General features: G+C 38.8%; 1 protein-coding gene across 2 annotated transcripts in view; it reads left to right on the top strand.

Moving 5' to 3' along the window:
- Nucleotides 1-27280, top strand: part of CYP7B1 (cytochrome P450 family 7 subfamily B member 1) — a 124197-nt gene that overhangs the window by 85745 nt on the left and 11172 nt on the right. Inside the window, exons 2-5 of one of the 2 annotated variants that reach the window (XM_085221185.1) lie at nucleotides 8702-8765; nucleotides 15519-15655; nucleotides 22294-22890; nucleotides 23334-23540. In XM_085221185.1, coding sequence (XP_085077311.1) covers nucleotides 8740-8765; nucleotides 15519-15655; nucleotides 22294-22890; nucleotides 23334-23540 — 967 coding nt within the window. In that variant the 5' untranslated portion in view covers nucleotides 8702-8739. The remainder of the gene's footprint in view (nucleotides 1-8701; nucleotides 8766-15518; nucleotides 15656-22293; nucleotides 22891-23333; nucleotides 23541-27280) is intronic. The other variant, XM_085221184.1, reaches the window with a different exon arrangement.

Here is a 27280-nt window from a genome sequence, read left to right as displayed (position 1 = left end):
GACCCCATCGCAGCAGTGCGGAGCTGCTGGGGCATGGTAGAGCCTTGGCTGCACTTCCCTTTCTTGGCCATGTCCTCCAGCCCAGCCAGGGGAGCTGGCAGGAGGGGGTTGGCAAGAGGAGAGCAGGGCAAGCTTGGAAGCAGCCGCAGTGATGCTCTGCTGGGAGGTGCTGCTCCTGTGGGGCAGGCGAGTGACCAGGGCCTGGTGCAGGGAGCTGAACCCAGTGAAGCTGGGAGAGGCTCTGGGGCTGTGCACAGGCTAGGTTCTGTGGAGGTTTCTGTTACCATGTTTTACAGATATGCTTTTCAAAGGCTTTTGTGGAGAGTACTGTAGAGATCCCTTTCCCTGGGAATCCCATCACGGTGCTGACTGTGATGTAGATCCTGCTCTGGTGCGTCCTGGTGCATGCTCACATTCTGCCATTGCCACTGGCTGCTTTGTTTGTGCACCAGTGTTATTCTGGCACTATTACCAACACGGTATTATTTGGCTTAGACATAGCAATGTGTAAACTGTATGAATGTATCTATACTAAAGAGCCAAGTTCACAAATTGTTACTTGTTTTTTAATTAATTTATTTATTTACCTGCTCTTAGAAACAAAACATGTATCCCAGATCAGGAGAAAAACATAAGACAATACCAGATATCAATATAATTTTTTTGTTTGTTTGGTAATTCAAATTGCAGATGTTTACAGTTTGGGTTAGGACAGCTCGATGCTGGTCTCATGAGGTGACCCTACATCATATGGAAGCTACAGTTAAGAGCATGATGTGCTTCCCACCTCTTCTGTAAGTTTCCCAATCTTATTACTTCCATGTGAGCAAAATGTTTGTGGCTTAGGAGAAGATGCTGCTCTTTTCCAAACCAAAGCTCATATATTCCAAAACCTTCTCTTTCTCCCACTCTGCAGCAAGCAGGCCAGCCCTGCTAGCAGGCTGCTATCAGCATGGGATGCTGTCAAACTGACTGGTAACAACAGGCAATGGAGCACACTGTTAAAGGTGACAGAGAGGCAGAGGGACAATTATTACCCCTTGTAAGAATTCCTTTACAGCAGTTCCCAATGCTTCACTTTCAGTCAGCTAGGTATCCTGTGGTGTGTTGGTTTTATAAGTAGTAACCCACCTGTCTTGTATCTCTCTATGATTATGCAGATAAATATATATATTGATATAGTTTATCATTCCGGATGTATTTTAATAAAAATCTGTGGAGATATATTCCCAGCTGACTAAAAGTCAGTGGAGGAGCAGGCAGAGGATTTTTTTCCAATGTGAGGTCACAGACGCTTTATCAGTTGCTGCCCCTAATTGCTGAGGGAGAAGGATACGATCCTCTGACTAGCAAGTGGTAAAAGGATAATTTGGAAGTAGAGGTGCAGCGTGCAAGTTAGGGAACACGGATGCTGTAATCTATAATAAAACAGGAAGTCTGTTGATACTGTATCTTATAATTTTATTTTTCTTTTTTATAATTTAGAATACAAGTTTTTAAAGGAAAGACAAAAAATACATCTATAGCACTGGCTGACATAGTTAGAAGCTCTTCAGGGTGTGAATTCACATAGCTCAGTGACTGCCAGGAGAGCTGTGTGAGCCTGCAGCACTTTTAGCTCTGTCCTGAGGACAGCCAGCATCATCTGCAGGAATCCCTTGCACGGAGGCAGTCGAGCTCCTTGGAAAGGGCTCCGTGCTCCCCTGCCAGCAGCTTCAACTGCGAGTTGTTCAGCACAGGCACTGGTACTGAGGATCTGGTGCTGTCAGATGAGACATGTAACCTCTGTCTGTTGCCTTCAGTCATAACTGAGGGGAAAACTGTTTAATGTTATCTTCAAGTCTGAAAACTGCTAACATCCCAAAATACTGAATATCTTCTGATTCTGTAGTTTGCCTGTTGCTGTCTTCTCTGCAGCCTTTTCAGGTAACACAGATTACATCAATTAATGTGGGCATGTGGGAGGTTTTTCAAGTACCTTCTTGCATCCATCCAAACATGAAGACATTCCCACTATAGCAAGCATTTCATCATTTCATTCAGTATTGTCATAAAGCACCAATCAGTTCACCGGGCTGGGCAGTCATTGCAGCTAGTTCTGCTTAACAGAGCAGAGGAACATTTATGGTAGCTTGGGGGACGCAGTGAAAACTGCTTATTCTCTGTGTTCCCAGCTGACACATGGGTCAGTGCTGGACAGTACTTCCAGAAAATATCCTCCTGCACAGGAGAGCCCCCTTAGCAGGTATCTTTGATTTAACAGTAGGGTGGAGCTGAAGTTGTGTCTTTGCATGCAGAAATTCTAGATTGCTTAATAGCTTAATTTTTTTTTTTCCTTGAGGATTGATGAGTTAGCCTGTCATTTATTTATTTGAGATAGTTTATGATCTTTAACTCACATATTTTAGTAAGGCATGTTATGTATCATTGTTGCTTTATGTTTCCTATTAATGAAAATTAATTTTTCACACAGTATCTTCATTTAATTAGATAATACAATCACACATGCATTTTGCATGAATAGGAAGAATCTGTTTTAATTTAGCTATTACATATTTTGCTATCTTGGGTTTTTCAGTTAAAATTCCCAAGTTTTTTGTTTTAGCATAACAATAGTAATATTCATTGCTTCTTAGACTATAACAACAGCACTCAGATGTCAGTTCATAGATTGACATAATCAGCTTTGTCTCTTAATTAGAAAAGAGAATAAAGCTGTTTAGGAGTGTCTATGAATGACAGATGTACCATTAACAGAAGGCTACATTGGATGGGAATGGTACAAATGCTTGGAATTGAAACGTTAAAATTGTTACTGTTAACCTTTCATTTCTAATTTTCATTTCCTTTGGATTCTTTTCTAATTGAAAAATAATAAAGTCAAAGGTACATGATACAGCATAGAAATTGAACAGTTGTTTGTAAAGCAGAATTCCAGTTCCTTCTGTAAAGACTCAAAATGATAAAGAAAATATCTTTAAGATTTTTCCTGTAGCCAGGGAAACCAATTACTCAGGATTTGACCATGCCTTTGGATGCGCTGATTGTCATCTGTATGATAGCACCATAAAATATGAGCAACAGAACAGAGTGACAATTTTAATAGGAGATTCAGACCACAGCCTGTACCTGAATTTGCAGCACAGCACATGACATGAGGCAGTTATTCTGAAGAGTGAAAAACTGACTTCAGTAAATCCACATTTTGAACGTTTCTCCATCAGTTCACAGTGCTGTTGATATCCACCCTTTGGTGAAAGTTGTACTCACAAGACATAGCAGCTTTCAGTTGAAGTAAATAAAAATTGTTGAACTTTAGTGAATTTCAAATGTTAGGACGATCAGAAGGACATATGGGAGAGATTCCTTGAATGTACTCTAAAAAATTGCTCACGCTCATGGTTTTCTATACTTGATGAGTGGCTCCACAGCCAGTCTTGGGGGTGGTTCAGCAAGGAGAAGGATGAATGGATGAGCAACCTGAGTGGACTCACACCTTTGCATCCATTTTCATGTAAGGATGGATGAGGTGTCTGGAATTTTTCTTTTTCTTTGCCAGCATCCCTTGGCTTTGCACTAGAATGTGTAACACTTATCTCCCCAGTAGAGGTGTTCTAAACTTGTAAGATTCATGAAGCTTTGCCACTTTAAAGCACTTTGTGTTCTGGACATAGGCTGCCACATCAACTGTTCGGCATTCAGCAATTTAATAAGGTGGGGTTTCAAAACAGATGTAATAGTGCTCACTTGAAATAGCTGTTTATAAAATATTGAATGTTTCTTAAATTAAACTACTAATTTTCAAATTCAGGCTTTTACTTGATGGGAAGAGTAAATTGCTGTTACCTGCTATGTACACCAGGGAGTTTAGAGGCAGGGAGGTATATTAATCAGAAGCTGATTGAAGTCACAAAATTTGAATTAGAAAATAGGTTTCAGTTGGAAATTTTACACAGCTGAAAGGTGGAGGTAGTGGCATTTTAAATCGTTTCCATGTTAAGTGGTCCAAGAGAAACAGGGAGTAGGAAGTCACAATCTGCAAAAGTGCCTTTTGGATGTGGTGCTTAGATTCTGCCTGTTGAAGTATATATGATTGAACAGGACCATGCAAAACTGGACCTATCAAATTTCAAATCTAAATCTGAATGAAATTTAGATCTATCCTATACTTTTTGAACCAGAGAAAGAAATGATGGAATTGAATGATACTTGTTTGTTTTTTTTATTAAAAAAAATAATAATAATTGTATTTTCCAGTTAATCTAGGACAGTGAAGTCTTGGACTCCTCATAAAGATGATCTTTTTGTAACCCAACTATTATTTCATGCAGCGAAACAATTATTTTTTTGCCATTTTAATGCCTCTGTTAAGTTCCCAAGTTGATATTTCCTCAGTATAATTTTAAAAACTTGAGGATCATATTTGTATTTTCTACTCTCTCTTTCACAGCAGAGGGATTTAAAACATGTTCAGACCTGCAGTGTTCCTGTTATTGTTCCATCTTATAATCTCCAATTAATACTTTAGCTTTCCATGAATGCAGAATGAAAATGTATTCCCAATTTACCTAAAATTAGAATTAGCTAGGTTACCTAAAACTGACATGGATACTGTACACTAACAAGTACAAAGCCAAGAACTTCTTTGAGGTTTAACCCTTGTGCCCTTGAACACATGCAGTATAGATAAATGTTTTAAAAGGGCAGATGCAGACCAATTAAAGGAATATATTTCCCAAGCATCAAACCATTGTTTTCAGGCAGTACACCAAAGCTCTTAAATTAATACATATTAAATCTGTTACAGGCTCAGCAGAGTTTTAGGCTCAGGAGAGGGAAAAGGAGATGAGGGCACCCCATGGGAAGACCAGGGGGGGTGTCTGTGAGCAATCCAACCCATTTTCCAGCTTGCAGGGTGTCTGCAGGCAGCCCCACAAAACCCTACCAGGAGCAGAGGGCACCACCACCCCTTCACTGGTCCTGCTGGAGCTGGGGAGTTCTGTGGGCACACCGAGGGGGCTTCAGCTGCCTCTATTCTGGTATTTGCTAAATAAAACTGAGGAACAGCTGTTTGGTGGGAAATATATTTAAGGGTGTTTTTTATTTTCGTTTTTAATAAATAGAAATAAAAATGTTTTAGGGTATTTTAGAATCTCCCTCACAATGAGAGATCTGGTTTCAGGTTAGTAGTACCCATGACTGTTTAGTAAAAGGCTGCACTTTATATCCAGTCAGACCAAATGATGGATGATGTCGCTGTTACAGAGTGTGCAGCTCAAGCAATAGAAGGGTGCTTCTCATACATACAGCCATGTGAAAGGGATCACTGCTCAGCCCAAGGAGCATCATTTGTAAATAATCAGGTTTGTTGTGCCTAATTGTGAAAGCTTGTTAAGGCATGGATGGGATTTATCAGGCTATGAGAAAGTCTATCTTGGGAGGGACCAAACTGGTCTTGTATGCTGGGGCAGAGCTAGAGTGGAATTTGGGGAAGGAAAAGTTGGAGGGAAAGGATTCAAGGTAAATGGGGAACAAAATAGGCAATTTTTGGAAGAGGAGAGATTTGAGGAAAGAACATAGAAGCACATCTATGGATAGGGAAGAAAAGGAGATGTTGCAGCTGGTGAGGAGCAGATTGCAAGTTGCTTTCTTCTGAAATAAATTTCCTATATTCTGTGCTGAAAGAAATAAAAGCTGAATTTGGAGAATACATGGAGGCAAAGATGACAGAAGAAAGATAGCTAGGATTTCAAATGCAGCATCAATTTGGATGGAGAAATAGATATTAATCTAGGCTGGTGGCATAGGGAGGTAAAGCTGAGGAGAAGAAATTTGTAGTGGAGAGTTAAATTTCATGGCTGTTTATCCTAAAGTGCAATAGATTTGAGAAGGTAGAAGGAAAAGAGAAAAAACAAGGCTCTGGAATGTAAGCATGTGTAATCCTTTAACAGTGAAGAAAACATGACCTTCTGATAAAATGTTCATCTGAAAAGCATTAAGGTTTTTGAACCATTCAATACTGCATTCAGCTGTTGTTTTCCTGCAATGTATGTATTAGTGACAGTATTTGTCTCCTTCTCTCAGTGCACCATCTCGACCGTATTTGCAAATAGGTGGACTAAGTAGGGTATCTGGGACATTTTTGTATTTATTCAGCTCTTCAGACTATACTTTGGAATCTTTCAATACACCTTTGAGCAAAATGTATATGTTCTGACTGTTAATTCTGTACTATGATTCACAGAACGTCAGACATCCAAAACTGCCAGGGAGAAGAGGGCAATTACTTTTAGGCCTCCCTATGCTACTAGGCACCCAGTTGGGGACCACATGGCCATAACGGTGGAAGCCATGGAATTGTTAGTGAAAATCTTCCTACCTGCTTTCCATCTTCTTTAATCATTAAATACGTTTTTTTTTTCCCTCAATTCATACACAGCTATACATATGCAGATTTCAAGCCAGAGAATGTGCCCCTGTTTTCCTACTTAATTACCCTGACAAATAAGGAGTGGGCCGCTGGTATTTGCAAATCATGTGCATGGTAGGCAGAGCAAGTGGGAAAAGAGCATTCTGCAGGATTCCTCTGGAGGCAACTCAGCTCAGAAGGACAGAACTCATACTCGCAGTATGACCATGATTGTAACATCAGAAGTTTATTACAATAAAACTAAATGCTTCTCTTACTGTTTTTAAAAAAAATTATCTATACTCAATTTTTCCTACAGTTAAAATACTCTCTGGGTGCATAACTTTGCATGTAAGTATAGAAATAAGTTTTCTTATATATACATTGTTTGTGTACACGACAGACACATACATGCATTTTAGTGATTCACAATTGCTTGTTGAAAATGGCAGATACTCCCTGTATGAGGAATGGACAGAGGGAGTGTTTCATTGACACTGGTCCATCTCCCAAGTGAAGATCAGTTTTGTGAGGTAGGGTGCAGGCATACGCTGTAGGAAGGCTGTTCCTGTGTCAGGCAAAGACAAGAGGCAGCAGATGGATGTAGGCAGATAGGAGGCCACAGTGGATGGATTCGGTGTGCGTTAGGGATGTGGTCTGCAGTAGCTTTGATGATGTTCAGGATTCAAGAAGAGATTTAATTGAAGATGAGCTGGAAGGGAAGCCAGGTGGACAATAGTAGGACTAGGAGTGTATTGCAGGAAGCTCCCCAAACTTGAGTAGCAGCTTGGTTTGAGAAGCAAGGTAGCGGTGCAGGGCAAAGGGCTGAACAGCGTGAACAAATCCATTGAGGAACCTGGGGAAGGATGAGCAGCGAGGCTGGGAAGATGCAGAGGGATCATGGGAAGGAGGAAAAAGATGGCAAATTAGTAGGTCAGGAAAACTGACCTGGACAAATGTGTAGAATGGAAGGTGTGAATGGAGTGAAAAACCAAGCGTGAGAGCACACATGGAAGAGTTTGGGAATGGTAGAGGATTCATCAGCTGCCACCTAGGTGAGCTGCTCAAGAAGCTGGACATAAGCCAGCAGCGTGCACTTGCAGCCCAGAAGGCCAACTGTATCCTGGGCTGCATTTAATAAGGGGTGGCCAGAAGGGAGAGGGAGGTGACTGTCCCCCTCTGGGGGAGAGGTTGTGGTTGCCCCATTCCTGGAAGCATTCAAGGCCAAGCTGGATGTGGCTCTCGGCAGCCTGGTCTGGCGGTTGGCAACCCTGCATGTAGCAGGGGGGTTGAAACTAGATGATCACTGTGGTCCTTTTCAACCCAGGCCGTTATATGATTCTTTGATATGATATGATTCTATGCATGTTTCTCATAAAGGCCACTACTTCCAAAAAAACCTTCTGCACATTTTCTATCTACTGATAATAGAGAACTTCAAGATGTCCAGCGTAACCAAGATGCCAGACTTCCGGACAGCTCACTCACATGAAATGAAGCCTGTTTTCAATACCTGCTTTGTTTAAATGAACATCCTATGTTATCTAGCATTCATAATGTTTCAGGAGAAATAATAATTGATTTTTACCATTTCTTTTCTTCTGAAATTCTATACTTTTGTACTCAAGGAAGATACAGTTGATGCACACAGAAGATGCAGTATCGTTATACAATATTCTCCTCCCTTCCCTTGTTAACGTGGTTTTTTAAATGTGATGAAGTCCCACCACTGTTTCTGAAATTGCCTGAATTTATTTGTTTGCTCTTTATTACGTAAGGAATGATTTCTGCATGTTTGAATATATTTCTGTGTGGAGTGCTGACATTCTTATCCACACTTCACTTGTCATTTCTAGGCCAGACGGTTAATATGATTTCCTACTTTGAGCTACTTACTGTGTACAGTTTTAACATGTGTTGCAGTAAGGCAATATATTAAAGTGCAGAAATGGATTATGGAAGAGATAGATATCAGATGAGAGTTGTTGGGTTCTCTTGGGTGAAGTCAATCAATGTGCAGTGTAAATATGTTCCTGATAGTGCTAAGAGGAAGTATTGGTAAATTTGTATTCTGATCCAGTCCCTCTTATATGAATGCAGGGAAAAAAGCATTTGTGTTTGTGGATAATATTAAGAGGAGGGGCTGCAAGCCTGCAAAGGAGGGATTAGTGTTCCAAATGGCAAACTGAAAAAATAGAGGACTAATCAGCAGCATCTGGATAGGACCAGGATCTTTTCTCTGGGAAAGGGCTGAAGGCTGTAATGATAACTAACCTGCGTTTTTCTCAACAGCATAGAGATATTGCATGGAAAGCTGAGGTTGTGCTGGGATGCAGATGCCCGCGAGATGCTCGAGGTAATTGCTGTGCAGTGCTCAGTGCAGGCACGGTGCTTCCAAAAGGGTGGGGAAAATCAAGAGGGGAGGAGCGTGAGAACATAGGTGTGCAGAAAACAGTTGTGAGGAAATACTGTAAGAAACTGGACTTGCTTAACCTAAAGAAGACTAAAGGAGAACATTATTAGTACCTTTGAATATATAAAGTGCTCCTGCAGAAGTGAAGAGGGTTATTTTTTCTCTTATCCTCTTTAGACAAAATCAGAAGTAGAGGACTTGAAGTGCAGCATGAAGATAAAGGGTAGACGTGAAGGGAAATTTTCTGATGATAAGGACAGATTGCTTGGGGAGACTGGAAATTCTATTACTGAATATCTGCAAGAGCAGCATGGGTGAATATGAGCAAGGATGTTGGCATACAGTAGCCTATCTGGAATACAAGGCATGGAGTAAGGATCTGCTCTGGATCCCTTCCTAGCTTGACGTATTTTAATTTGGTTAAAGCTGAACTAAGATAGAAAAAGACCTGGACGGGACAAGTGATTTCAAATGTAAGATATAATAAAATAACCATGGGCTTGATTGGGGAATGTGCTGAGCAGTCATGGCTGCTCTTACTGATTTCACCCAGAGCAAAGGCAGTGTAGAATTTCAGAGGCAAGGCCACAAGCACTGAATCAGTATTAAATTCTATTTCTGCTGAACTATTTTTGCATTAACTGAGTATTTTCCATTACTCCAATTCTGGCTGTTATGAAACTTCACATTACATTTTGTGTAGAACCCTTCTTGGAATTTTCAACCTCTGACAAGCCTGAGCCAAAAGGGCTTTTCCAGTAGGTTTCCATTTTTAAACTGTTCCTCAAAATGATAATTTCCTATCTTTGGGGTTGTTGGGCAATGCTCGAACCAGTCACTATAAGTACTGGTTGAATTTGTGAACGTATTCTTCAACACAGAACTTTGAAGAGGTGATACATGCAATGTGAACCTATAGCTGCTAGGATAATGTAGCCTAAAAAAAAAACATGCAAAATAAAAAACTTCCTAGGTAACACTATTTCAGAGCTACTGAATATGTTGCTAAGTACAGGTGTTTGGGGGATTTTTAGGGATGGTCCAAATGAGAAGAGGGGAAAAAAATAAGAGATTCCTGTGAAGAACTGATCGCAGTGGAAGTTAGAGCATAAACAAAAAGCTTGCATGCTTTTACAGAAGAGGTGTGTTTTAGTTAAAAATAAAACAACAGAACTTTTTGCCAAAAAAAAATCTGTCAGTAAAAAGATTGCATTTTTCTGCATGGAGAAAAAAAAAGCCACAAGAAATATTCACTGGTTGGTTTTCATCAGCACGCTTTTTTTGGAAAAGCAGACAACATTTTTCTTTTATGTGCTCACAGGTTTTTTTTTTCCAAGTGTAGCCATTGTTTTTTGACATTTTTTAAGCTGAAATTATGTGAATAACATTGCAAAATCATCCTGTGTTCTCCCCTCGTTGGCATGCTGTCACAGCACATCAAGCAGGCGTTGCACTGGGTGGCACTGAGCACTGCAGCCGTGGAGAGCGCTCTGTCCTGGGTTAGCAATAACAGGGGACAGCAAGAGATTCATCCCCTCTTGGGCTCTTTTCCTCTTCATTAGGAGTGATCTTTATCCTCCCGGAAGAGAGGAGATTATCTGCACTTTACCTAGGCAAAGGTACAGGCAGTGGGCAGTGTGCTTTTCATTTCCATGCGTGAGGAGTCAGCTTCTTCAATGAGTCCATCCGTGTCCGTGTCACCCTGCCAAGCTACAGCCCAGTGCATCCATTTGCTTACACAAACCTGCAAATATTGATCAGGTAGGAGCAAGAGCTGATCCTTACCTCTGTAGGAAGTGCTCAAGCAAGGAATTCAAAGGTGAAAAACTATGTTACCAAAGTTCATGTCCATCTAATTTTGCAGGAAGTACATTTTAGTATTACATGTATTCAGCCTAGAAAATTTAGAATTCCAGGGTATCACTGAGGCAAATAATTTTGATGAGGTAATTAAGGCATACGTAGTTTTGTATATGTCAAAAATTTTTGTTGTGATCAAATGTTTGAAAGAAAATGTGTGGGGGGGTTTGTCCTCTCATAGATGCAGAACACGTAAAGCTGTGAAGAGGTTTGGGAGAAACTAACTGCTAAATGTAAAAAAAAAAAAAAGAAAGAAAGAAAGAAAGATAGACTTGCTGGCTTTCTCCTGTCCTAAGTTTCCCGTGTCTCTCTTTTATAATACAACAAGACACTCCAGACACCACATTTCTGGGGATTACCTTTGTTGGGGTTGAAGCCTTTGGCCTCATTCTTTTCCTCACTGTTAGAGTGCTCATAAGCCCCTGGAAAGACACTGTCTGTCATGTCTTGTTGCTTAAATATTGTGATCGAGCCTGTGAATAATCTCAGACTGCTCTGACATGTTCATAATAGCTTTTGTTCTACTCCTGCACCCATACATTTCCATTCCTTGAGGTCCCTCAGTGTGGTCTGTTCTAGTATTTACACAGAATGTGGCAGTTGGACCAAAAGTGCTACAGGGAAATCAGACCAACACCTTTTATTTTTGTGGATGGTAATGATTTAGAAAGCAAAAATGGCCCCTCTGTGGCAAATGATAATATCCAGTCTTTTCTGGGCCCTTTTCCTCCCTAGGTTGAGGATTCTTTTACCCGCTGGTGAAAGTTGCAGTGAAGCAGCAGTACCCCACTGAGTGACATTGCCATGTATGGCTTTTTCGGTTGTTCTTTGTGCAGCGTTGGCTGCGCTCACACCAGATGCCAATCATACACCACCAGTGGATTTGCAAGATTATAGGACAGGAAAAAAGATGAAGGTTAAGCACAGGGCACAATAGAGATTACTTATGGTAATGAATTGTATAATTTTTCTAGACAGATCTGGATTAATGTTTATCCCAGGCAAGAGATTACTGTATGTCTGATTCTAGTTGTAAACAGACATTATTAAACAGAAGGTTTATGTTCATGAAATGCGACTATGGGTGTTAAAGCACTTATGATTTATTATGTGCAAAGAGAAAAATTAACCTGTTCATCTGCTGTAGTACTAGATGCTCTGTGGAGTTTTGCATAATTTGGAAGGCATCTGCTCCTTTGAAATACAAATAACGAGTGAAAGATTCTTCTCTCGTTTACACTGATCTAATGCCCTGCTCTGCACAGGAGCTAGGGTGATGTAACCAGCAAAAGAATAGTCCTACATACTTCTATAAGTGATAGCATTTCTACTAGAGATAAATGTTGGCAAGGTCTGTTTTCTTGTGAATCTTTATATTTTTTTCTTGAAGAATTATAAAAAAAAATATGTGTTAATAGTTGGAGAGCTTCAGAAATAATGACCTTATTTGGATTTCCCAAATAATTCACTTTTGCTAATGGAAAATAATATTTAGAGAAATTTGGGATAAAGAATAAATATTTTCATCTATTTTTCACATAATTAATGTTGCAGCCCATTTTTCTTCTTTTTTTATTTAAACACTGCAGCATAGACACAACATTCACATTGTCTGTGCTGCTTCAGCTTCTTTACTAAATAATCATACCTGAATTAGTGACTTAATTTTTTTAAGTGAGCTCAAATGTATGAAACTGTAAACAAACTCAAAAACTTCACTTATTTGATTGAGTAGAATTACAACTTTATTATTTCCTAAAGAGGAAATATCTTTTCAAATAAAAGCAAAGATAAGTCGCAGATATCTGTGTTCAGTTTATGTATACACCGTATTTGTAGTTGGGTGATTTTTTTGCAGAATGCCATTTGGAGTCATCCCTTTACCAGTGGTGGATGATACAGCTGCACTGGTTTCCATCCACTTGTTAAGTGATCTTCCTACTTCTAGATTTTACAGTGAGTGTGTTGCTGATGCTTCATTTGTAAAATTCAGTTGTATGTGAGAAATCTGACCATTAAGTTTTACAGACTTCAAATGGACTTCTCATGAAAGAATAAATATACATACAAATATTTTGTATGTATGCAAAAACAAGCCAATATGCAGGAGGAAAAAAAAACAAAAAACTAAATGGAACATGGAGTAAATATTATGAGATACTAAGTGTGTTAGGCGAATTAAGATTTAAGTGGTTAAACTAGATATGAGTCCATCATGCATAGGACTGTCAGGTAGTAAGTTCTCAATGCTTGAATTTAAATAGCTGTGATCTTAAATTGCTATCAAAACACTTCATGTTTCTTTCTTTCTTTTTTTTTTTTTAATTCAGATATGTGTTACGTTTGATACAAAAAAATTATGCCGTGAGAAAGTGGTAACTTTTTTTTACATTTTTCAACATTTGTTGGTCTAACTACCACATTTTATAAAGGCTGTGAAGCGTGAGCTCTAAGTTAAAGTATGTGAGCAAATTTAATTGATGGGGAAAAGTTTGCATGGGCTTTATTGGTGATTCAGACCAATTGCTGGGAAAGCAGTGCAGCACCCTAAAGCCTGTACTGAGTTTTGAGCACAGGTTTCAGGCAGCTCAGGTAAAGTGAGCAGCACTGCCTGAATGTGTGTGCAGTGAAGCATGTCTAGGGGAGCAGGAAAACCTGAGCCGTGCTGTGTCTTGGCGGACTATAAGTCATTAAGATGACCTCCGTCTTCCAAAGAGCAGCGAAGATGGAAATGAAGACACATTTCAGTGAGCAGCCTGCTATGGGTCGTAAGTTAAAGCAGTGCTGTATTTCCCTGTGAAGCACACGGAGCCCAGCCGCGGTGTTTAACGGCGCTAAGCTCATCGCTGCTGAGCTGAACGCGGCTGAAGCGAACGATGACCCTCACGTCTTGGCGATAGCAAAATGTCTCCCTGATGTGATCCCACGGACTTGGGAGCATTAAGTTAATTTCCCCCTGGATCTCTGAGCTGCGTCCTCTTTACCCGGCGGAAAGCTGGTGAAGAATACAGCTTTTGACCGACTGACAGAACGTGGAGTGGGAAATGAGATGCGTTAAATTAGAATATGACAAAAAGCCTATCTAAATATCTGTCACAGGGCTACGAACGGGGTGTCACCCAGGAAAGGAAAGCAGACCGCTGGTGGGACTGCATAGTCGGGAGGAAAAATTGGTAAATCATCCAGATTTGTTACAAGCTTTGAGGGGATAATTAAGGATATCGAGTGGGCTGCTACACTTCCAGGGCTGGTGATCCCTCTCATGTAATCTCAGATTAGTTCTTGTCTTGTCTACACCGAGCACAGAATTAAGCAGTACAAAGTTTGCTGCCCTGCTGTAGTAAATCATGGGGTTATGTGCCTGTGAGAGGATGCATAGCATGTTGGCTTATGCAAGATATGAAAAAGAAAGGGTGCACCTTTCCCACAATAAAGAAACCACCACAAAACAAACAACAAAGCCCCAACCCTCAGAACTCCAAGAAACAAACAAAAAAAACCAGCAGTGCAAATGTGTGGGATTTAAATTTTTCTGGTGCTACAAGAATGTTTGCAAAATGATTTTCTGGAAAACCAACATCTGTAATTAGTAGCCAGTGAAACAGAAGGAGCTCAAGGCATGCAATGTGGTTTGGCTGCATCTGTTCATCTTTAACTGAATTTCTAACAACTTTTTGCAGTACGAGTGCAAATGATGGGCTGTAATTTGCTCCTTGGAAAGTTTTAATTAGAAAAATAGAAAATGTAAGTTCAACATATCACGTTTACGTTTTGTTTTATTTCTGTGTGAGCAGTTCACGGGAGAATGTGACTATGATAGGGTTAATCCAGCTACACAAAAATCCATGCTGTGTATGATAGTAGTAAAGCTTGTGATCCCTTGATCTTTGATTAGATCCGAGCTAGTAAATATCTTGTTTAATCAGAATGAGTTGTTCTGCATGTAGTATAAGTCACCTTCACAGATGGGATGTAGCAACAGAGTTGTTCGTGAATATTTGTTTAAATCCTTTCCAGAGCAAGCATGCTTTATGTTTCTTTGTTGTAAATCAGATTGAAGCAAGACCAGCACGGAGGAAAGACATCTACTTGCAGTTAGGATTAGGACAGCGTGAACCTCTTTCCTTTGCAAGGGAAAATATAACTTAATAGAATCTTGAAAGGTATTTTACGCTGTTCTGCAAACATAACCAACACAGCGTGGCTGCTTGTTCAGGCTGGGTTACAAATACAGTTATCTAGAATTTCATCTTAAAATGTTCATGCAGGTTTCTAGCTTAGCAGACTATAAATATACAGAGTCTGAGATTTATTACAGTGAATGTTCAGCCTCTATTATTATTCTATATGTTAAAGACACGTATTTAGAACGGTAGCTGTTTTGTATGCTGGTAAACAGGAATTCTTAAAACCTTATCTGTAAAGCTATTTGTTTTGTGTGTTACGTCAGCGTCCTATTTACCTAAATCTGTCATAAATGCCTTCTGATACGCCTCTCTTTGACATGCAAAATATTGAAAATGAGAGAACTCCTCTTTCTGAAATTTTCGTCAACGTGTAATTTTTCCGTGTTCATAACTTTGTGGTAATAACTGGACAACCTGTAGTTAAACATGTCTCAATTTCTCCCTCTTATTTTTCATAATCACCGCACAGAGCCTTTTGTGCTCAGAGGTGTGATTAGACTTAACCTGCTGTCGTATCTGAAGAACTTTCTGTACAAAATATTATACATTGAGTAGATGTTAAGTCTAACTGTGATATATAAATAGATATAAAGAGTTGCCCTCTCGCCAAAGCTCACTCCTGATAATTTTTTTTTTATGTTTTCAACAGGAAGACTGGAGAGCCCCCGCTAATAAATGGCTGGATTCCTTACCTGGGGAAGGCTCTGCTTTTTAGAAAAGATGCTTTCAAATTCTTACTGGATCAGCAAAAGAAACTTGGAGATATTTTCACTGTACATATTGCTGGTGAGAAATGTTTTAGTAATTCTCTTGGTTTTTTCATCAGTGATATTAAATAGCAATTCAGCTGTTTACTTTAGAATCTTACATAACTAAAAACATTCCTCTGTAGCACAGGACACAATATGTTAAATTTAAATTCAAATTATTATAATGTCATAAGTATCCACAGGATTTAATTATGAGTATGTGTATTTGTATACAGCTGTAGATATACGTGCATATCAACAGAATTTGTAAATGTGTAATGTAGGAACACATCTAAATGTGCATTGTTTTTTTCCTAAGGAAGGCAGAACTAACATCATCTTGACACTGCACAGAAAAAATATCAGATTAAATTTAGAAAACACTTTAGAAAAAAAGTGCAGGATATGTTCTCACACGTTTTACAACTGGTTGACAGGAACACAAGGGAATGAATGACACATTGACTCAGTGATACAATCAGGACTAGAACACAGAAACTTCCCATTGCCAGTCTCTTACTCTGATTGTGCTTGCCGAAAATAACAATATAATAAAGTATGATACAACCTTGCTGCTTTCTGTATTTATAGCTGTTTTACTACACTAGCTTGAATACAGGCATTTGAGTGATTTCGCGTAGATGCTTAAAAGCATAAGGAAAGCACAGAAGGAAACTGGATTCTTGAATGAAACCTAAATATATAAATTTAGACATATACCTGTGTGTATACACACACACACACTTTTTACTAAAATCAACTTAAAATCAAGTACTTTCCTTTGTTCAAAAAAAGATAAACTCTTATCTGACAGGGTCAGTAGCATGGAGCTTTTGCCCCTCCTGAATGCTGAGATCCTTGTTCAAATGATCAGTTTTATAGTTGCATCAATTATTATTTCAGAGTCCTCTACCCCACTTTTAGCTATCCTTGTATTTTTAAAGAGTTTCAAAGAAAAATGAAAGTATAAAGTTTGCTTTGTAATTTTTTGACAGTGACATTATTTTTAGTTTTCCATTTAATTATTCTGCAATACAATTTTTTCCTTCAAAAATCAAGTAAATTACATGCAGTATGTTTAATTAATAAATTTTTACTCCCTCTTATTGTGTTCTTTGTCTTTTAGAAGTGCATTTTTACTGCTGTTAATATGCTTTTCTATTTGTGTTGTTTTTTCTCCTTTGGAAACTGATATGTTCAGATATTTCTGCATCTTGAAAATGAGTTCATATATGAGACTAACTTTTCTGTGAAATATTGTCTTTTTTATTCTTGATGTGTATATAGACTATATAGTCTATACTATACGTAGTATAGTACTATACTACGCACAGTAATGGCTTCTTATCAGTCAAAACTAATAATTATTGAAAGATTCTCAGTGCATTCACAAAAGAAAATGCAGTCAAGCTTGAGAATCCGTAATGTGTTTAATTGATTTTTAAAAAAATTTTATTGTTTTATTTAAGACTGTATTTAGATATTTGTGTATTTAAGCAATCTGTGAATGTAATTTAGTTTAACTAATTTCTGTTTGCACAATAAACGGGCTCTATCCTTTTCTACTACTCTCCCTATGTTTAGGTATTCTGAGGAAAGCTTCGTTGATGCAGGTTAAAGCAAACACAGTGAGTTATGGATGTCATTTCAACCTTATACAGAGAAGTCTTTGATTCTGTGAATTGGTCGTATCGGAGATGCTATCTTGACTTCTCTTTTTTCCAGTCTAAAAATACTGACCATCAGGACTTCACTAAGCAGGAACAGCTTGTCAGCCACAACTCAGAAGGGAAGATGAAGCTAGTTAGTAGCTTGTATCCTGTCTTGATGTTGAGATGTACAGGCTTTCTGTGCATCTCTTTGATTTGACAAAGATGATGTTTGTATGCTCAGCAAACATAACGCAGCCGGCTGTGTATGTACTATCATTGCTTTACCCCCCTGGTGAGGGACTACAGGTCCTGTCAAGAAATTCTATCAATATGTATTGTTCTAATTATTGGTTCTCAAAGTAGTTCATTTGGAAAATGTGGAACGATGCTTGGAGTTTCTGGCATTGCCCCGTACCGGTAATGCGATTTCGCTGATTGTACTTTCCCATGTGATGAGCAAATGATTGTCATACCTAAAAGTCTCGAGGGACATGGATGTCATCTTAATAAAGAAATTAAAAAGCACATCTTTCTATGAGAAACAATGTAAATTCCTGACCTGTCGCAGAAAATAGTTCTCTAATTGGTTTTGTGTGGTGGTGCAGCAGAATCGTTTTCCCCAGACGTCATTCCGGCGAAGCACTACTGTACATCATTGTCAGCAGTTCAGCAGAATCTTCCTAATAAGAGGACGATTACGTAAAAGCGATAGTCTTCAGAAAAGAAAAAGAGAGGAAGAGAAAAGAAAAGAAGAAGGAAGGGATGAGAGAGAAAGCTCCCAAGTTTGTTGTTTTTAGATAGTAGTACTTCCTGGCCCAGCATTTCTGCTTGCTAATGATCAGCAGCGTAGGCAGACAGCTAGGTGAGAACTTAACGATCTTGAAGCAGTTTTGTCACAGTTTCCCAGCTCTAAACTTTGTCTCCTTTTCCTGATACGTTATTAGAAATGACAGTGGGCATTGCAACGCCCTCTATAAGACTGCCTGACTCAAATCTTAATAAAGTAATCTGTCTTTCGGTGCTTTTGCTGAGCACATGTGGCCTTTTTTAATTCTGCAAGTAAGTCATTCTTTTCTTTTAAATCATGACACGCCTACAGTAACGTACCACATTTTTCTGTCTTAGGCAAAAGGTAATTTTCATGAACTTACAAAGCTGAAGTCTGCTGCAAGCATTACTGAAATAACATCCATCATTATATGGCATATGAAACGCTTGTCTTTCATCATTAGCATTAAAAAGCTCCAGAATGCATTATTAGAGTAATTTCTTAACTATCATACAAATACTGGCTTCTGTGCTCAGATTTACCAAAGTTGACAATTTTCATATTTTCCACATCAATCTTCTATTTCTAGGAGAGTGTATAAACAAAATGGAGATAACCAGGCTATTAGCAGCACGGTTGTAATGCAAACTGAAAGATTGGACAAGGAGTATAAATTTTCTGTATCCATATTAAAATAACTCACAGGGCTTTTTACAGAAACAAGTATACATCTATTATTTTGACTTGTTTCTATTGTACTAAATAAAATAGCTTTGTGACTTAAACTATTGGGATTTTCAGTGTGACATTTCTGTATGGACCAGTCTACTTGCTCTTTTGTGCCAAAGGAATTTTTTATATTCTAACAAGGACAGGCTTTGTCCTCAGTGGTTTCTTTATAAACATGTTCAATATTTAAAGCTTCCTAATTTGGAAAGCATGTGGCGTGCCTCCACTTTTGGCTGATCTGTCATTTACCTTTACCAGTACTCTGATAGAAAATCATGAGCATCAGTATTTTGGTTTTAGAAAAGACCACTGCAAGAGGTACTTCTTGGCATTAGCTACAGTGGAATGGTAATGGAGGGGAGGGGCAGCTGCATTTTAAAATACTGCAGAGTAACAAGAATCTTGAGGAAGAACTTTGCATTTGTTGTTATTTTACACCACCAGGGATGTTAAGTGGGAAGAGACCTCAACTGCGGAAACAAAATTGTCTGAAAAGCAAAATTCATGGCAGTATTGATGATATCTCAAAATGATATATTGAGGTCAGAAAGTTTGGTTGTTTGCTGTTAAGTTCTCAAAGGCTGCTTAGGGTAGGAGAGGTGTTGGGGCATGAGTTTGTAATTGTCATCAGTATCTTACTGGGTGGAAGACACTGGGACAAACCTGTGGTGCTGTATCTGTGTGCAGGGCATGATATTAATGGCTGAAAGCCCCCGTACTCTTGCAAAATAACTTTCTAACTGCACTTAATTAGTTCGACATTTTAGTCTTTTTTTGACAAAGAGATCTGAAATTAGGAAATGGTTTTCAGTTGAGGGAGGGAAGATTTAGGTTGGATGTCAGGGGGAAGTTCTCTACTGTGAGAGTGGTGAGGTGCTGGAACAGGCTGCCCAGAGAGGCTGTGGATGCCCCGTCCCTGGAGGTGTTCAAGGTCAGGTTGGATGGAGCACTGGGCAGCCTGGTCTAGTATTAAATATGGAGGTTGGTGGCCCTGCATGTGGCAGGGGGTTGGAGATTCATGATCCTTGAGGTCCCTTCCAACCCTGGCCATTCTGTGATTTTGTGGATCCTCTGTAAGGTACATACACATGCTGCCTTTGTTATAGAGGGGTTCCACTATTCTGACTATGGAGACATTACATAAATATAGTAACAAAGTATTTTGTTTTCTCTGTTTATATGTGTATCGCCAACTTGCAATGCTGTGGTCTGGAGCTCAAGCTGATTCTACAAAATGAATTATATTTTGGTACATACTTACTTTTTGCTACCAGGAACCTGATGAGAATAATAAAAATAAAGATCTGTGCTATTCTGTTTGTCAGAGATTTTCTTTTCCGAAGTATGTGCTAGTGTTGAGGGAAATTTGATTTAAAATTATTACTAAAATAGTTTGTTTGTCTGAAAACCCGTTTGCTGAAAATTATTTTCTTGCTTAAAAATGATAAGAATTGATGTGTGTTTGCTAAGAGTCTGATTAAAGATCACAAAGAAACTCATATTTTGCATCAGAAATAAGCAGATGGTGGACAGATGGTTTAAATTAATATTAATTAAAAATCTTAACTTAAATTGTTTACCCTGTAAACGCAAAGTTAGGAAGCCAGCTTTCATCTTTAGGGTTAATAACACTCCAAGCCTATTTATTAAAAATCACTCCAATGGGCATTCTTTCCAAGCTTTGATCACAAAGATGGTGGCCTCAGTGAAGAGTGTGCAATTGTGAGAAAGCTGGGGTGAGAGGAGTGCAGCGAGAGCAGTGCTGGGACTCTTCGCAAAGGCTTGGGAAGATCCTGCAAGAGTTAAAAAAATTAAGGGGCTAAAAATTCGTAAGTGCTTTGGAAAGGAAGGTCAGGGAAGAGGGCTGGGAATTGAGGATCTCTTTATCAGGCTGATTTCTTGCTCTTCAAAATTGATTTATATCTGTAGTTTGTTATGATACAGTAAAGCAAACTACATGAGTACTTCAAAAACCTTCGCACATTGTTGAGAAAGGGCTCAAATTCTATCTTGATTTATCCCTCGTGTTTCCTTTGTTTCACTGGGATTGCAGGGGATGCAAATAGCATGAACATTTCACCAGCTGGTTATTATTGCAAAGAAAGTCCAGGGTGCACCCATCTTTGCCACAGAACAGGGTGTGTATGTGCAAGTCAGGATATGGAATAACTATGATCATTCAAATATCACTACATGGTAACCATGGATACTTGTTGACATTTTTAGTGGTAGTGACTACTTTATCTCAGGACATCTGTCACAGAGCCAAATTTGGCCCTCAGTTAAGCATGTTGCGTTCCCATTAAAATCAAAGGAGATTTGTCCCTCTAGTAAGACAGAATTAGACTGTAAGTATGATAAGCTTTGATGTTTTCTGGGTTTATAGCTAGGATATTTCACAGAGAATGTGTACTTTTAATGGGTAGCTTTTTCCCTAATGCACCTGTTCCTGAAAGTTAAGAGAGCTCTAAATTTAGACTTAACATGGGAATCACCCATAAAGAGTTAAGATTTAGTTGAGCTTTGGGAGTGTTAGCATTTTGATTCATGATAGTTCACAAAAATGTTCTTTATTAGTTGACTTGAAACTTGGGGAAAATTTTAGATTTTTTTTCTGGTATAGGCAACTTCAAAAGTCATCGTACCACTGCAGTGCTGTACCTTAGTACCCAAAGCTGGAGGACCTGCTATAGAGCTCCTCAGGTGCATCAAGAAGGCCAGAAAGTTTTCCATGCACTCTGACACAATGAATGACCCTACCAGGTCAGTGTGTACCCCATAATGGCAAGTACAGTGAGAATAAGATCCTTCTTTGTAAGCCAGGGCTTCAAAGTTAGATTCCATTGTCGTCATTTTATTGATACTAAGCAACTTCTTAGCAAAAAAAAAAAAAAAAGTTGAGACACCATTAAAGGAAAAGACAGATGTGGTTTTAAATGTTGGGGTTTTACAACATGCAATTAAAGCTATTGCCAGCGGATTTTGAGTCTAGATGTCATCTCCTTGAAGAAAATCTGCCTAGGTAACAAGTTTTCCACTTCAACCTCCCTCGTCCACTTTCTACTATGCAGATGAAATATGAAATCTCTTACTGCTATTAAAAAAAAAAAAAAAATTACAATGCTGCTATGATCCCACATTACATTTCATAAATCATACTAGGGTAGTACTGATTTATTCCGAAGTGCCATAATTGCAGGTCACACCCTATTGTTTCCAAAACCAGTAGATCAGTCTATAATTGAAATGTGTCTTCATGCTGATTTTAGAAGTGCTGTGAAAGTGTATGCAGGTGAAATACTGACAAGGAGAGTAAGTATTGTGTTTTCTTCCAAATCTAAATACAATATGTTGTACCTTCCTTTTTTTTTTCTTTTTTTTTTCTTTGCAGATCTCTTCACAGATCTTTTTTTGTCAGTTTTCTTGGTGTTCTTCCAGATGTTGATGGTACTTATTTTCAGTTTTTACCTCTGAAAGCATCAGAGTATAAAGCCACGTCTCTGTTTTGTCTTTTCTTCTATTCAGGCAGATATATTACCTTTATCATGGACCCGTTTCAATATGTTTACGTCATCCGAAATAGCAAACAACTTGAGTTCCATGAATTTGCTGATAAGATGGCTTCCAAAACTTTTGACTACCCAGCCTTGTCAAATGTAAAATTCCCCGATCTCAAGGAAAACCTGCACAGAATCTACCAGTATCTACAAGGCAAGCCTTTGGAAATAATTTCTGACCACATGATGAAAAATCTCCAGGATATATTTGAATGGAAATGCTCACAAGCAACAGATTGGGAAACAGAAAAAATGTACAAATTCTGCTGCTCTGTAATGTTTGAAGCCAGTTTTGTAACACTATATGGAAGAGTTCCTGCTGCAGATGGCCGCAAAGTTATTAGTGAAATCAGAGACAAATTTATCAAGTTTGATGCCAGCTTTCCCTATTTAGCTGCAAACATACCAATTGAGTTGCTAGGAGCTACCAAGAAGGTTCGGAAGGAGCTTATACATCATTTTTTACTTCAGAACATGACAAAATGGCTGGGAGGGTCAAAAGTGGTCCAAGCCAGACAAGATATATTTGAGAAATATGAGCTGCTTGGAGATTATGACAAAGCAGGTAGGAAACTTATGAATGATAGCTTGTCTAAAATAAAATAATTTACTATAGACCTTTGAAATAAAAAGGCAAAATGGCGACCTTGAAATTTTTTTATGTGCTTTCTAATTGGCTAATGATAAAATGTTTTACTCTGAAACAACCCTCTATGATAATTGATTTTTTTTTTGTGCTGAGGTGGTAAAACAAGATACTTAATGGTGATAATGAGAAAGATTATAACTGAGCTGCATTTACTCCCCTTATTCCCCCCACCCCCCCGACATTACATTTCAAACTATTCTCATTAAGCAGAAAATTAGACTTCAGAAGCCTATTGGTCCTCATTAGCATTCACTGATCCTTGGCTGGGTCTGTGTCCTAACATCTTTTAATTAGCACACTGCAAATCTAATCAGTGTAATAAACGCTATTAATCTTCCTTTTCACTTATTTTCTCCCAGCACATCATTTTGCCTTCCTGTGGGCCTCTGTGGGAAACACGATTCCAGCTACATTCTGGGCCATGTATTATCTGCTGCGGCACCCAGAAGCTCTCGCAGCGGTGCGTGACGAGATTGACCATTTGCTGCAGTCAACAGGTCAGAAGAGAGGGCCCACGTATAACATCCACCTCACCAGAGAACAATTGGACAACCTGGTCTACCTGGGTAATTTATTTTTATCTGTTAGCAAGAGAAGAGGGTCTCTCCCTGCAAACTGGGTTTATCACTCATTTCTGTTTACTGAGAAGGTGGAGGACACAGCTGCCTAATTGACATAATAACACCCATTTACATCAATTATAAATTATGTAGTTTATAGCTGTAGATACTCTCATTGCATGTAAACATTAAAGCCTAGGTAATTAACTATGCAAGGTATGCAAAAGGCTAAATCGAAGCTTTGCAATTATTTGAAAAAAAGTTGATGCCTATTAAGTTGCTTGATTCTGAGCATCTGCCGAAGTGTTAATGCATTTCAAATACTTCAGCATGGTACTGCCAAGAAAGACCCTTTTCTGAAATTAAAGTAGGGTAATGCATTTAAACTGCAAATGTAATTTTTTCACAAGCGGTTTCTTTCTTTTTCTCTCCTTAACGTGATAAAAAGATTATAAAGCAGGCTTCAGCATAGCTATGCCTCTGAACTAAAGAGAAGAACTAAAGCCTTCCAGATGAGAAATGGCATTTTGAGTACTGAAAGCATTACCTTGATTCAAAACAGAGAGCTCCAAGGGAGATCTGGGACTCCCAGTTGTAGACCAGTGGCTCACAGGACTCTGACCAGTCACACTGGAAAGTTGTGTTCTGGGAGTGGATGAGACTTCAGGGCCCGGTGGTTTCACTTCACTTCCTAGTGCACAGACACTGGTTAGATGAATGATGAAATTAGGCTGGGGGAGGAGAAAGGAAAGTATTTGTAGGTGTGTGTAGCAGGGAGCAGCCTATTTTAAAGCATCTGAAAATCCCCATAGGTAGTGGTATCAGAATAGACAGGAGCTCTGTGAAGGCAAAAAGGATGAATATTCCTTTTGTTTTAGATACTGACAGCAATCTCCTGATAAAGCTGAGCATAGCTCTATGTGCGGTTGCTCCTGTCCTGACCTGGTGGTCTGCTTTAACATGAAGCTGTTATAGAATGGGGTAGTAAGGCAGTCTGGGGTCAGTGCACCTACATAAAGGATTCCACTCTCCAGTATGGCATGTCCGGAGAGCCTGTGGTTCAATTTGAATTGTCTCTCATAGCACAAATCTAAAATTGAGTTTGATTCAGCTCCTTCTTATTAAAGCATTGTTGTTAACTATATATAGTGTGGCTCTAGTAGGTTGGTTTCATCTGGAGTTACAGCTCTTTTGATGCAGATTTATATGTAGTTAATGGAGAAGGCTTTTGATGTTGGGAAGATATCCAATAACAAGAGTAACATGACATTGTAAGCAATTCATGTAACTTAGGAACACAAGTAAAATTGTTTCACATCTGAGTTAATACCCAGCAAAAGATAATAGAGAAGAAAAGTTGCCAAGCATCAAGATCATAAAATCATAGATTCATAGAGGTTAGAGAAGACTTCTGAGATCATCTAGTGGAACCATCAGCCCATCCCCACTGTGCCCACTAAACCATCTCCCTAAGTGCCACATCTGCCCTTTTCTTGAAAACTTTCAGGGACAGTGACTGTTCCATCTCCCTGGGCAGCCTTTTCCAATACCTCACCACTCTTTCTGAGAAGAAATTTTTCCTACGATGATTAAGACAAAATTTATTTTTTAATTGGAAACAGAGGTGAAATGGGAAAACAAAAGCACCCCAGAAGTGCAGGAATAAGGAAAACAAAAGCACAGAACTCACTAAAATCAGCTGGTGAAAAATGGGATAAACAGTTTCCAACATTGACCATGTCATCCTCTTGCTGCTCCTTGAAACTGTCAAATGTCTCGGTATCACTGATATACATGGTAAGAGGAAAATGCTGCATCTTACTTTGTAGTGTTCTGTAGTATTCAAGTTACACTTTTGTTAAATTTTATAATGGTGTTAAACATAATGTGGTATGTAAGAATTGATTTCAATTCTTCTGGCACTTAAGTCGTAAAGGGCTGGATACTGTCCCATAAAATAATAATATAGAAAAAAAACTGTACCGTAAGAGAATTAAATTCATGCTTCACTGGAAAGGAGAAAGGGATGTTTTTTTAGTAAATGTATAGAAGGAACAAAGGTTCAAATTTTCATTGCAGCAAGAATTCCCCATCTGCACTGGCAGCTGTGTGGCTGTGGGCCAACCCTGCCCACACTTAGAGTACCTACAGCTTTCTGGCCATGGCATATGAGAAGGAGCCTGTCCTCCTCCCTCTCCCCCTATACTGACCTACAGCACAGAAAAGTGGGAATTTGTGTCCCTGTTTCTGGGTAAGGGAGCCAGGTGGGGTTCTTGTCTATTTATCACCTTGTCATCTCTTTCTCCTGTTTTAAGCACTCTGATTCCCCGTCCTCTTTTTGGCCTACTGTAACAAGAGCCTTTTTTTGGATTCCTCATGCTATGGAGAGCAAGCAGGAATTGCTAAAAAGCCTTTCTGAGAGGCATTGTTGTTATTGTGGCCACATTCATTGGGTCTAGAGAATGACATGTCCCAATTTACTTTTAAATTCGAAACAGGTATGTGATTTAAAAAAAAAAAAAAAAAAGAGCTTTCAACCCTCTTGTCACACATTGTGGCCCTGATTATTTTCTTTCGATGGCATTTCTGGGGCAGCACACTTCATGTTGTCTGCTTAAGACTTTTCCAGCAACCAAAACACGCGTGCTTGTGTGCACAGAGTAACATACATTATTAGTCATTATGACTCACAATGGAGCACTAATACGGTAAACGATACATGAGAACGGTCTGTCGGTTTTTATGGTTATAATGGAAATGCAAAGGGTAGAGCAGAAATATACTTAGTGCATGTGTAACGCTAGGCATGTTTAGTCAGTTCGTTTGTGCAGTATTAGTCCATTCATTTATATGGTGAAGTATTCTTGCCCCAGGTCACTGCTGAATCCCAGAGATTTCCTGCAAAAAAAGCACAGCTTGAAAAATCGTTTTATATAGACAAAAGGACAGGAACCCCAAAAGAGCTAATGCGGAGTGTGTAACTGTAACACGAGCAATAAGCATTAAAATTGTTATTTGGATTAAGGTAAATAAATATATTTTTCCTGGAGGCAGCTGGGCAGTACCATGTAATTCTTAGGAAGATACAGATGTAGTTGTTTCCAATTGTCATATGTGTAGGCACACCGCTGTGCATGTGAGTTAGTGACCCCCCCAAATATTTGCATACCCAATTGCTTTTTTCCTATAATGCATTCTAATAATTATAGTACCCTATTACCTGCTGTTAGTGTAAAATTAACAATCCATTATGCACAATAAGTTTTATAAAACATTTACAGATCGAGATCATGTTTAATTAAAATTAACTTGCCTATGAAAGCCAAATGCACTTATGATTCACAGTGACCTTTTATTACCTGCAGTCCCTTGTTTTGGCTGGATGATTGACAGCTTGCTGTTTGGCTACCATGTTGTATTTCAGCTGACAAGACTTTTCATTTTAACTCAATTTGCCTGCCTATCACAAGCTGGTGGCAGGCCAGGCTCAAGTCACCCAGCTTTGCCTCAGCAGCTTGCTCTATTTCTCATTAGTACGCATTTATTCAGTGGAAATTGGAAGACAAATGCTTGAAGGCATGTGAACTAAGTATAGCAAATTAGGGTTTAAAGACTGAATATTTATAAGTATATTGAAACAGTTTTAAAAAAAAAATCTAGAATGAATTGTAGACTGAGTGCTAGCTTTAGTATAAGAGGAATGAAGAGAGAAGTGGGAGGATTCTAAGAATAACAATACTATGAGA

Source organism: Meleagris gallopavo, chromosome 3 (genome assembly GCF_905368555.1).
Source record: "Meleagris gallopavo chromosome 3, MGAL_WU_HG_1.1, whole genome shotgun sequence".
NCBI classification, from domain to species: domain Eukaryota; kingdom Metazoa; phylum Chordata; class Aves; order Galliformes; family Phasianidae; genus Meleagris; species Meleagris gallopavo.
The sequence above is the reverse complement of the archived record's forward strand: the minus strand, read 5'-3'. Positions and strand labels throughout refer to the sequence as shown.